General features: G+C 44.7%; 1 protein-coding gene across 3 annotated transcripts in view; it reads left to right on the top strand.

Annotated features, from left to right (window-relative positions):
* ARHGAP8 (Rho GTPase activating protein 8) overlaps positions 1-12,700 on the top strand; it is an 86,820-nt gene that overhangs the window by 35,735 nt on the left and 38,385 nt on the right. For all 3 annotated transcript variants that reach the window (XM_056517439.1, XM_056517441.1, XM_056517442.1), the window contains 5 exons: positions 1-83; positions 4,652-4,739; positions 7,533-7,664; positions 10,456-10,542; positions 12,507-12,605. The exon at positions 1-83 is cut by the window's left edge and continues 52 nt beyond it. In XM_056517439.1, coding sequence (XP_056373414.1) covers positions 1-83; positions 4,652-4,739; positions 7,533-7,664; positions 10,456-10,542; positions 12,507-12,605 — 489 coding nt within the window. The remainder of the gene's footprint in view (positions 84-4,651; positions 4,740-7,532; positions 7,665-10,455; positions 10,543-12,506; positions 12,606-12,700) is intronic.

Consider the following 12,700-nt stretch of genomic DNA (forward strand, 5'->3'; position numbering starts at 1 on the left):
TTCTCCGACCACAGAAGCGGATGACGTCAGTATATGTCACCCATATTATGACATCGCCCGCCATGGCATCATCCACGTCGCTGGTGAGTCCTGACAAGCACCGAACCTCATGCACGATAAACTCGGATTAGGAGAATTTGTTTTTGTTTTTCACACTATAGGACTATCATCTCCTTCATCAGCTGCTGTATGCTACAGAGGAAGTTGTGTAGTTCTTTCTAGGCTGACCACAGTGCTCTCTGTCTGTGTCAGGAACCATCCAGAGCAGGAGAGGTTTCCTATGGGGATTTGCTTCTACTAGACAGTTCCTGACACGGACAGAGGTGTCACTGTCATCAGACTGGTAAGTACTGGAAGGATTAAGATTTTTAAATGGAAGTAATTTACAAATCTGTTCGATTCGAAAACATTTGTTTTCCTTTGGAGTACCCCTTTAAATGGATGGCAGTAAAATCCAGGAATTGTAATATTCTGGTTGCGTACTGTGCTGTCGCCCCGGTGTAGCATTCTCCTATACCTACTATGGACGCTCCGGCTCCGGTGAATGTTTGCGTTGTATCCTGTAGGATTAGCAGCCTCTTACATGTAATCCAAACAAGCCTCCCGCCTGGTAATGGCCTTTGAAGCTAGAAAGATTTTTCGTTTTTCGGCGAGCTCAGATCAAAGCCCGGGAACCTGCGCAGAACCACCAAAAATAGTTTGTTTTCATTAACCTCTGTGGTGCTGGGATAACAAGCGGCTTTGATATTCTCAATACTTTGTTGTTTATCGAGTAGACGTTACAAGCCCGGCGAGTGTGGACTGGAGTAAGGGATATTGCGGTATATGATTCGCTTTCAAAGGATTGACTCCAGGTCTGGTTTGGGGTGGGGGGGGGGGGGGGGGGGGGTGAAACTATCCAAGACCCTAAGAAGCCCCCAAAGACTGAAGCACGGGGATCTTACCTTTAACCATTTCACTGCCCTATACCACCGGATTAACCCAGGTCATCTAGGTGAGCTGATTAAACTAATAGGTGGGTTGGTGTCAGTTCACACTATGTGCATTTTTGATGCGTTTCCTTTATGTTTAATTTTTTTTTTTTTTTTTTTTAAAGAGAAATATTTTTGAGAGACAAATTGCTACAAGGTGAAAGTGATTTCACCTATAATCACTATTGAGGTGTTTTATAAAGAAGTGAAGTCTTAAAGGGGTACTCCACCCCTAGACATCTTATACCCTATCCAAAGTATAGGGGATAAGATGTCTGATTGCGGGGGTCCCGCCGCTGGGTACCCCCGCAATATAGCATGCGGCACCCACCTGTTTCTTGTCCGGAAGTGCTGGAGGGTCTGGGTCCCATCCACGGGAACGGAAGTTCGGGCCGTCACTCCCCCTCCTATAGACTTGCATTGAGGGGACGGGGCGTGATGTCACACAGGGGCGGAGTTGTGACGTCGCGGATTTCCGTTCCTGTGGTCGGGACCCAGACCCTCAAGCACTTCTGGACAAGAAACAGGTGGGTGCCGCATGCTATATTGAGGGGGTCCCCAGAGCTGGGATCCCCGCGATTAGACATCTTATCCCATAAGATAAGATGTCTAGGGGTGGAGTACCCCTTTAAATTCTTACAGTTGCAGCAAAACTGCCAAAATTTATGAAAAAATTTATTTAAAAAGTTTAGCATTCGAACATTGGGGGAGATTTATCAAAACCCATCCAGAGGAAAAGTTGCTGAGTTGCCTATAGTAAATTTCCCCCATAGTCTTAAAGGGGTACTCCGCTGCTCAGTATTTGGAACAAACTGTTCCGAACGCTGGAGCCGGTGCCAGGAGCTCGTGATGTCATAGTCCTGCCCCCTCATGATGTCACACCCCACCCCTCAATGCAAGTCTATGGGAGGGGGCGTGACAGCCGTCACGCCCCGTTCCATAGACTTGCATTGAGGGGGCGGGAGGTCATGAGGGGGCAGGGCTCTGACGTCACGAGCTCCTGGCACCGGCTCCGGCGTTCGGAACAGTTTGTTCCAAATACTGAGCAGCGGAGTACCCCTTTAAGACTATGGGGGAAATTTACTATAGGCAACTCAGCAACTTTTCCTCTGGATGGGTTTTGATAAATCTCCCCCAATGTTCGAATGCTAAACTTTTTTAATAAATTTTTTCATAAATTTTGGCAGTTGTTTTGCTGCAACTGTAAGAATTACACATTTTTTTACTATGATTTGCACAACTGTGGCAAAAAACAAAACAAAAGATTTTTACATAAAGAAAAACGAAGAAAATTTCAGCAAAGAAAGCTATGTGTGAACGCAGCCTTAGAAGCTGTGGATAATTACTATGTATCCTGATCTCATAGAGATGAGGCTGGATGGGAAGGTTTATAACTACTAGATATCCTGATCCCATGGATATAGCAGTAGCAGTATACAGATAGAGCTGGAGGTGAGGTGCATAACTACTATATATTCTGATCCCATAGAGAAAGCAGCAGCAGTATACAGATGGAGGGGAGGTGAGTAACTACTATCTATACCAATCTCAAAGAGAGAGAGCTGGGAGGTAGCAAGAGCGATGATGTCATCCTGTAGTTCACTGGAGGTCACCCAGAATTGACCACTTCCTCTGACGCATTAAAGGGGTACTCCGGCGCTAAGACATCTTATCCCCTATCCAAAGGGGGACCCCCGTGATCTTGCACGCAGCACCCCATTACCATCAGCCCCGGAGCATGTTCGCTCCGGGTCTGATCACTGGCGATCACGGGGCCGGAGTATTGTGACGTCACGTTCCGCCCCCTCAATGCAAGCCTATGGGAGGGGGCGTGACATCTGTCACGCCCCCTCCCATAGGCTTGCATTGAGGGGGGCGGAGTGTGATGTCACAATGCTCCGGCCCCGTGATTGCCAGTCATCAGACCCAGAGCTAACATGCTCCGGGGCTGATGGTAATGGGGTGCTGCGTGCAAGATCACGGGGGTCCCCCTTTGGATAGGGGATAAGATGTCTTAGCGCCGGAGTACCCCTTTAAGCACTATGATTTCCTGTAAGTCAGGCTGGTGGTCACATGACCCAGTTTCAATTATGAAACACATGGATGCAGGTGTGCTGGGATGAAACAAGTGGCACTGAAGGACTATTGATGATGAGTGTACATGATATGGGCAAGAAAAACAGAGTGCTCCTTTACCACACAAAGAATACACATACAGCACCCACACAAGACTCATAGGATAAGGCCTTGACAAAATATTCTGTCCCCTGTGGATCTTCGAGGATTCTTTTCTTTTGGATGTAAATGTCATACGTGGAAAGTTTTGGAGTAGATGAATCTGAATACCAAATATTTCAGCCTTTATGCTGATACATTGTGGTGCGCACAAGGAGAATATGAACAGTAATGGGGTTATTTGGGGGGGGGGGGGGTAGTAGTCCCTTAAAGGGGTACTCCAGTGTAAAACTTTTTTTTTTTTTTTCTTAATCAACTGGTGGCAGAAAGTTAAACAGATTTGTAAATCACTTCTATTAAAAATGGTTAATCATTCCAGTACTTATTAGCTGCTGAATACTACAGAGGAAATTATTTTCTTTTTGGAACACAGAGCTCTCTGCTGACATCACGAGCACAGTGCTCTCTGCTGACGTCTCTGTCCATTTCCGTGCTGGAAACATCCGGCATGGAAATTCTGCCGTGTGCACAGCACAGCAGAATTGCGTTGAATTTCAAGCGGAATTCCGCACGGAAATTCCGAGGTGTGAACATGGCCTTAAAGAAGATTTGTACTCCTTGACCATTATCCCCTGACCACTGGGACCCCCCCCCCCCCCTGTGATCTACCGTACGGTGACCCGGCATTGCGTGGCTAATGCGAGTGTTCTCGATCTCACTGAGGTGGACAACACGCCCCCTCTATGTATCTCTATGGGAGAAGCAGAGATGCAGCATTCATGCTGTATGGAAGGGGCGTGTCCACCTCAACGAGGTTGACGACACTCGCATTAGCCGCGCAGAGCCACGGCAATGCCGGGTCCCTTTACTTCAAAGGGAGTTAGGATTGCAGCGGTGCTGACCAGGATGGACACAATTCAGGTGCAAGGACTTTAAACAGAACACTTTTTATTACCCAAGATGCAACGCGTTTCACTGCGCTTGCGCAGTGAAACGCGTTGCATCTTGGATAATAAAAAGTGTTCTGTTTAAAGTCCTTGCACCTGAATTGTATCCACCCGGTCAGCGCCGCTGCAATCCTAACTCCCTTTGAAGTCTGGCTTTGTTTTCTATTTTATACTAGGGAGGCTGCGGACGGGATACCTGAGTGTTCTACAAGTGCTGTCCATTGTTGTGTATCTAGTTACACAACCCGAGTTGGTAAGCGACTGCTTACTCCCTGTTTTTTTTGGGTCCAGCCCTCTGGGGGGGAGAGGGGCTTGAACTAGGGAACAACTTTTCTCAGCCTTTCCAGAAACCTCTGCATAGAAACTAGCTGGTGAGAGTGTATCATGTGACCAATGATCCACTTAATCTTACACAGAACAGACCAATGTTTTAACCCTTACCCTTCCGTAACACCTCAATGTCTGCCGTAATGCAAGTTACTTTACGGGTCTCGGGAGACTGCCTGAATAACTAGTAATCGATCTGTCTTTGATATGATCGTATATTTTGTCTTCCAGGTGATGATAACTCGGGGAGAAAAGTGATCACGTTCAGTTGCTGCCGTCTCCCTCCCTGTCACGAGATTGATCACGTCCGACTCCTGGAGTAAGTTATAGTATTTGTAACACAATTTTATGCTATAGCAGCATTTTCCAAACTGTGGGCCGGTAGCTTTTGCAAAACTACAACTCCCATGTCCTGGGCTTGCTGGGAGTTGTAGTTTAGCAAAAGCTGCTTGCCCACAGTTTGGAAACGAATGTTGTATTGTAAATAAGAAGCAAATTATCAGGTAAATGGTCATTCACCAGTCATGATTGGTCATGATTAGAGATGAGCGAATTTACAGTAAATTCGATTCGTCACGAACTTCTCGGCTCGGCAGTTGATAACTTTTCCTGCATAAATTAGTTCAGCTTTCAGGTGCTCCCGTGGGCTGGAAAAGGTGGATACAGTCCTAGGAGACTCTTTCCTAGGACTGTATCCACCTTTTCCAGCCCACCGGAGCACCTGAAGGCTGAACTAATTTACGCAGGATAAGTCATCAACTGCCGAGCCGAGAAGTTCGTGACGAATCGAATTTACTGTAAGTTCGCTCATCTCTAATCATGATCAGTACAGGTAGGTGGGATCAGCATGGGGTATATTTTAGACAAAGCTTCTTGTTGTTCTATCTAAACTCAATGTTTAGTACTCGTATCTATTAGCCCCAGCAGTGAATAGCTACAAAGAGAGTCATTGATTCAATTGAAAACTATGTCATTCCTTAATTCACCTGTGGTGGCACTGCAGGGGAATTGAACACTTGCTGCCAGGTTCCACAATAGATTGCAGATAGAGCACACAAGGGTGAGTACTACCGATCAGCCAAGTTATGGACGTATCTTGTCACAAGGTCACTTGAAATGCAGCCTCAGGTGGCGCCACCTGTTGTCAGACCAGGGGCGGCACAGAGTTGAAATGCGAAGAGCAAAAGTGATCAGCCAGTATCAGAGCTTTTAAACAGCTTTTGATGTGCTTTCCAGGTGTCCAGTGCTCCCATCGGCACCCCCATGATTAAATTGTGGGGTACCGATCTGTCAACTGGACACAATGCAACATGCATTACATTACATTACAAAAATGTTTTCAAATATAAAAAATAAATAAAGTACCCCTATAAAAAAAAAGTCATCAGCCCCTGTTCAAATGGAAAAAAAAAAACTAAAAATGATAAACACATATATTTGGTATCGCAGCATGCAGAATCGTACACACTATTAAATGCTCACATTCCCGATCCTGCGTCAATAGCGTAAATGCAAAAAATGACCAAAACTCCTAAATGAGTTTTGGTCACATCAAAAAGCTGAAAAAAAAAAGATCAAAAAGCTGAACTACGCAAAAGTTATACATAGCACTTTCGTTGATTTCGCCATGGGCAGCAGCCACTCGCACAGAGGGCCACTCCAGTAGAGGGGTCATATAGGTTTAGATGAAACAGCGCCACACCTGTCCATGGGTTGTGTGTGGTATTGCAACTCCAATCTCTAAACTAAATACTAAACTTCAATGCCATGCTCAACCCATGGCACTTTTTGTAGAAGAAAACAACCCCTACAATGTTCTGGAGATACCAAATTTAGACCTTAATCCCACCAGAACTTCCATTACATGTGACCTCCGCTTTACATTATAACTTTTCCAGGAATTTAGGTTGATATTTTTTTTAATTCTTTTTTTATCAATCTTGGCAAAGCTTCGACATGTTACAGATTATTGCCCGGGGCGCCAAGTACAAACCTGTATCCTCTAATGGCTTTCATGTCAGTAAAATGTCACATGGAGCATGTGATGCGCAGCGTGAAGATCTGCGCCGTGTCAACCTTTGTTTTCTGCAAATTGAACATAAATGAATTTGTATGATTATTTTTTTTTTTCTACAAAAATGTCTTGAAACCCCACTCGTTAATTTTTGTCATATTAGTTTTTATAATACGACATCTGAAGGAACATATTGGGGGAGATTTATCAAAACCTGTGCAGAGGAAGAGTGATGCAGTTGCCCATAGCAACCAATCAGATTGCTTCTTTCATTTTCCACAGGCCTCTTTAGAGGCCTGTGGAAAATGAAAGAAGCAATCTGATTGGTTGCTATGGGCAACTGCGCCACTCTTCCTCTGCACAGGTTTTGATAAATCTCCCCCCTTGTGTATTACTCTATGACCTCAGCGTTGCTCCGTTGTTTAGTGTGGGTTCATAGGTTATGGGCACTACACACTTAATGTCAACAAATATAAAGCATCCAGATAGAAATGTCGGATTTCTGCAAGACTCGGCAGGCAGTTATGTCTCAGGCAGATATGTAGGGCCGGCTCTGCCTATAGGCAAAATAGGCAGCCGCCTAGAGCGCTCTTTTGATGGGGGCGCCGCTCTGCCTGTTGCAAGAAAGTTAGACAACCAGCATCTGAACCACTTGCTCAGGCAACAGCATGAGGTGGAGGTTTGTTACAGTGTGTCACCCCCGTAGTAAGGTGGGGTGTGTCAAAGGGCAGGCCAATGGGCGGAGTCAAGGGGGCGGCAAAATTAGCTTTTGCCTAGGGTGGCAAAAAACCTTGCAACAGCCCTGTAAATGATTACAGGTGAGGTCTGATTAGATTCTAGATCTTGCCACAAGATGGTGTAAAAGTGCTTCCCCTATTGACCTATAAAAAAGGCTCTGAGGCTACTTTTGGGTAGTGTACCTCTTGGTGACAAATCATTGAAATTTTGCCCAATTGGAAGACTTTGAGGGGGATCTCATCCCTGGACTGAGAAGAAGCAGGATAGTCATTTTGGCATGTAATAGGTGCGGGTGCGTTGTGATTATTATTTTTTTTTTTTTCAGACGTATTAACTCTTTTCATAATTTTTTTCTTTCAGATATCTGAAACACACCTTAGACCAGTACGTGGAGAATGACTACACAGTCGTCTATTTTCATTATGGTCTGAACAGTCGCAATAAGCCTTCGCTGAGCTGGCTACAGAGCGCCTATAAGGCCTTTGACCGAAAGTAAGCTGGGAGTCATCAGACGGCTATCATAGGGGAGGTCCAGACTACTCAGCCAGACTACTGTTATATAAGGAGATCCAGACTACAGAGCCGCACTGCTGTTTTAGGGGACAGTCCAGAAGGCATAGCTAAACTGCTTTTATATAGGGGAGTCCAGACAACACAGTTTAGCTATGCCTTCTGCTGTTATAGGGGGAGCTCCAGACTATATAGCCAGGCTACTGTTATAAGAGGGAGACCCAGACTACACTACCAGACTGCTGTTTTCCAGGGAGGTCCATACTACACATCCAGACTGCTGTTTTTTTGGGGGGGAACTGCAGACTACACACACACAGGCTTCTGTTATAAGGAAAGAGGTACAGACTACACATCCAGACTGCTGTTTTTGGGGGGAACTGCAGACTACACACACACAGGCTTCTGTTATAAGGAAAGAGGTACAGACTACACATCCAGCCTGCTGTTTTTGGGGGAGCTCCAGACTACACAGCCAGACTGCCTTTTTATGGAGAGCTCCAGACTACACAGCCAGACTGCTGTTTTTGGGAGAGCTCCAGACTATACAGCCAGACTGCTGTTCTAGGGGGAGCTTCAGACTCTATAGCCAGGCTACTGTTATGGGGGGAGATCCAGACTACACAGGCAGACTGCTGTTATAATGGAAGGTCCAGATTGCAGAGCCAAACAGTGTTGAGTATGAATATTTGAAATGCGAATCTTTACCACGAATATCGGCACTTTGCAAGTTATTGAATATTTACAATATAATGATATATATTCGTTTTTTTTTTTTAATGCAAATATTTATGCAAATATCGGCACTTCCAGACTGGACACTGATCCCTCCCTTCTTTTAGGTGGAAGATATAATGGTGCATGCGCATTATTTGAATTTCATTATGAATTTTCGCATGGAAAAAAAAAAAGTCCTAGCTCCTTTTATTGGATACAGAGCTTTAGCGTTAGCATCCTGCAGCTGCCTATAGTCTAGTATGCGGAGCAGTATCTTCCGTGTAGCTTGGGTGGAGATGGCCTTTCAACCCTTTTTTATTTATCCACTTTACGGTTTCTCCATTATACTATTTCTTCTATCTGATAAGAATGCAGATCAGTATCTGGCGCTGCCTTATGTACCGAGCTGTCAGACAATGCATTTCATCTTATTGGGATGGAATACTATTAGCACACCCAGCATTTTCCGTGAAAGGCTTTGATGGCCTCTTTTGTGCCGGTCTGTTTTGCTGCCTGTTCTGTTACATGAATCTGGAAATCACAGCCCTCGAGACTTCATAGAGACTTTTTGATAAAATATAATTTCACTGTCACCGTGATACCGCAAAACCACAAATCTCAGATGTAATGTCTTCAAAGTGAGACGGGAATAATGGAGCCGAATGTGATAGCCCTACGACGGGAAGCTCGGCCATAGGATTATTGTCGACTACAACGACTGTATAGAAGTATTTGGTTATCCTAATATGACCTTGGATCATGTTATGGCGCTAAAGTTGCATTACATTTCATATGTTGACTTGTGTCCCGATCGTGTGGTGGACACATAGGTGCATGGCACATTATAGGACAAAATCACTGTAAGGCTATGTTCACACTGCGGAATGTCTATACTCCAAAAAACATCCTGTGGGGACGAAGACCCTTTCAGGGAAAATTAGGGGCTAGTAATATACTTTAAAGGGGTATTCCAGGGAAAAAATTATTTGTATATATCAACTGGCTCCAGAAAGTTAAACAGATTTGTAAATTACTTCTATTAAAAAATCTTTATCCTTCCAATAATTATCGGCTGCTGAAGTTGAGTTGTTCTTTTCTGTCTAGCAATAGTGCTCTCTGCTGACATCTCTGCTTGTCTCGGGAACTGCACAGAGTAGAATAGGTTTGCTATGGGGATTTGCTTCTACCCGAGACACGTGTCATCAGAGAACACTTAGACAGAAAAGAACAACTCAATTTCAGCAGCTCATAACTACTGAAAGGATTAAGATTTTTTAATAGAAGTAATTTACAAATCTGTTTAACTTTCTGGAGCCAGTTGATAGATAAAAAAAAAAAAAAAAAAAAGTTTTTCCTTGGATAACCCCTTTTAAATATGAGCACCAAAAGAATAATTACTAGGAACCAAAGAAAATAGTGATAGAAATTGTAACAATCTTTATTTAGACAAATACAAACATACATAAAAAATACTTAAAAGATGGCACAGTAAGATAAAATCATGGATAGCAAATGCCAAGGTAAGCCGTGACGACATGTAAGGTAACAGTCCAGGTAGAGAGACTCATCCAATAAGCAATAGTGCAACAAATAGTAAATAGAAGTAAAAAGGATATAATGCAAAAGTAAATCAAACCAATATTACCAGTACCACATGATATAATAGGCCTTACCAAGGGATATGCTCAACCCCTACATATGTTTCGCTCCTTCGAGCTTCCTCAGGGGGCATTCAAGCCTCAAGGAGCACCAAGTGCCTTCACGAAAACCATCAGCGAGTTCACACTCTCACAAGCCCTGCCAGCATAATGCTTCCCTTCAGAAGACCATAGAATTATATAACATACAAAAAGAGGACTCTTAGGACATATCTAGAGGGCCCGTTAAAGGTGTTGTTGTTCCATTAGGACAACCACTATCCATAGACACTGTTAGGATTCATATACTTCACGAAGTAGGATCCCGACCTTCAGGACCACACTCTTTTAGCAAGAAGATACCACAGTTCCATTGCACACCACAGGTAACATTGGAAATGGTGTCTTTGTCCTACTAGGTACAAGAAGAATCTGAAGGCTTTGTATGTGGTTCATCCGACCAACTTCATCAAGGTCTTGTGGAAGATATTCAAACCAGTCATAAGGTGAATACACTATCTGTATAGACTGCGTTGTGATGTTTGTGAATATACAAATTAGTGGGTATGCTATCTAAGCATATTCGACCGTCATTGTTGGGTCATTATATTTTCTGTAATATAGTTACTAGTATTGTACTTGACTAAAATGGCTCATTCTGTACCCAAATTTTTTTACTTACCAATGCTCCCCTCAGCATCCCCCCAGTATGCTACCATTCTGACAATGCCCAGGCCCTACCGACGACCACTTCCTTGTACTGTCTCGGCAATGCTCGCTACCCCAGTTCTTGGCCCCATTGATGACCTATCCCAGCCAATGATACAGTGACTGTCTGAGCAGCCTTCTCCTTGTGTCAGGGACTTCATTTAGGTGTGATAGGTTCAATTTTTTTCCATGCAAAGAAGAATGGATTTGCCCCTACACATTCTCCAGTTGCGGTCCCCAGGATAGTAACGGATTGTAGTGCTGATGCAGCAGTAGGGTAGTCAGGAACTGGGCCAAGAGTGGTAACCAGGAGAGCAGTCAGGATGAGACAGGCCAGAGAATGAGACAGGCACAAAGTCAGAAAGGGTCAAGAGGGCCAACTGAATAATCCCAAGAGGGGGCAGGAGTAATGTTCATGATCAAGAGGTCATGATCAGGTTCAATCAGGATTAGTAGCACGAGGGAATAAACCACATCAGTAGGCAAGAAATTTATGGCGGCATGTCCTATGAATTGGTTGTTGCGCCTGACGTCACCACCATGCAGCTTGAGAAGGATAGAAACATAGAATGTGTCGGCAGATAAGAACCATTTGGCCCATCTAGTCTGCCCAATAGGGGTTTCTTGATCCAGCATTGGCATTGTAGAAGGAGATATAGTGGTGGCAGGAAGAGCGGAGGAGAAGTCATCGAGTCTCCAAGCAAGTGGACACAGCAAAAGGAGCATTACATGGCGGCTGCCCAAATGACTGGCCATCCATTAATGCATGGACACACCGGGTCCACCAGAACAGGAGCCATGCCTTTCTGGCTTAAAGGGGTATTCTGGGAATAAACATTTTATCTGTCTGATCGCGGGCGTCCCGCTGCTGGGACCCCCCGCGATCTCCCTGCAGCACCTGCATTCTATGCAAGGACTGCGTCTCTAGTTTTGGAAAACTCCAGGTTTCCGGGACTGGGGACGTGATGTCACATCACGCCCCCTCCATTCATGTCTATGGGAGGGGGCGTGACTGCCGTCACGCCCCCTCCCATAGACATGAATGGAGGGGGCGTGGCATGACATCACGTCCCCAGTCCCGGAAACCCGGAGGTTTCCAAAACTAGAAATGCAGTTCCCGCATTGAATGCGGAGGGTCCCAGCAGTGGGCCCCCCGCGATCAGACATCTTTTCCCCTATCCTTTGGATAGGGGATAAAATGTTTTTGCCCGGAATACCCCTTTTAAAATGGGTGCCCATTCTATGATAGTCCTTTTAGATACCTACTTCAATCAAAACTTTATCCAGATTTTCCTTGTTATCCCTCCTTTCTTGGCAGCGATGTAATCGGCTTGGAATTGCGCAAGCAAACAAACCGTTCCACGGTCCTTTCATTTACTTTCTCCCATAGGTTCCTATGTAATTATTTTCTTTTTCTCAAGCCAAGCGTTGGGTGTGATAAGATCATCAGCCATCTCCATGGCGTAATGTGGAACACTCAGCATTCCGGAACCGTTCTACCGTCCGTAGCTCTTTCATCTTGCTTCTTGCTTCCCTCCTCGAAAATTATATTCAGCGAAAATGACAAACTCCATAGGTGCGACAAGATATAACGTAGTAATCTCCCCGTGCCAACCGCTGATAAATTAATCATGTTTGGAAACCTGCTCCGCTCGGGGTGATGACATTAACCCCTTCTGGGGAAAGCCTCGGCTGAGAGCGGCGGAAGTTCGATAAGATTCATGAACTCCCTAGAAAGTGACTCTTGTCTTGTTTTATACAGTCACAAGTTCGGCAAGAAGGTTCAGTACATGAATCACCTGAGTGACCTTCGAGAGCATCTGAGGTTCAACCGGTTGATCATCCCACAAGAAGTCTTACAGTGAGTATTACGGTAGAAATGTTATAATGTGGGGGGCTACCTGGTAACCCAAGGCTAGTTCACATTCCGGAAGATTCGGTTAGACCAATCAGAAA

This window comes from Hyla sarda, chromosome 4, assembly GCF_029499605.1.
Source record: "Hyla sarda isolate aHylSar1 chromosome 4, aHylSar1.hap1, whole genome shotgun sequence".
NCBI classification, from domain to species: Eukaryota; Metazoa; Chordata; class Amphibia; order Anura; family Hylidae; genus Hyla; species Hyla sarda.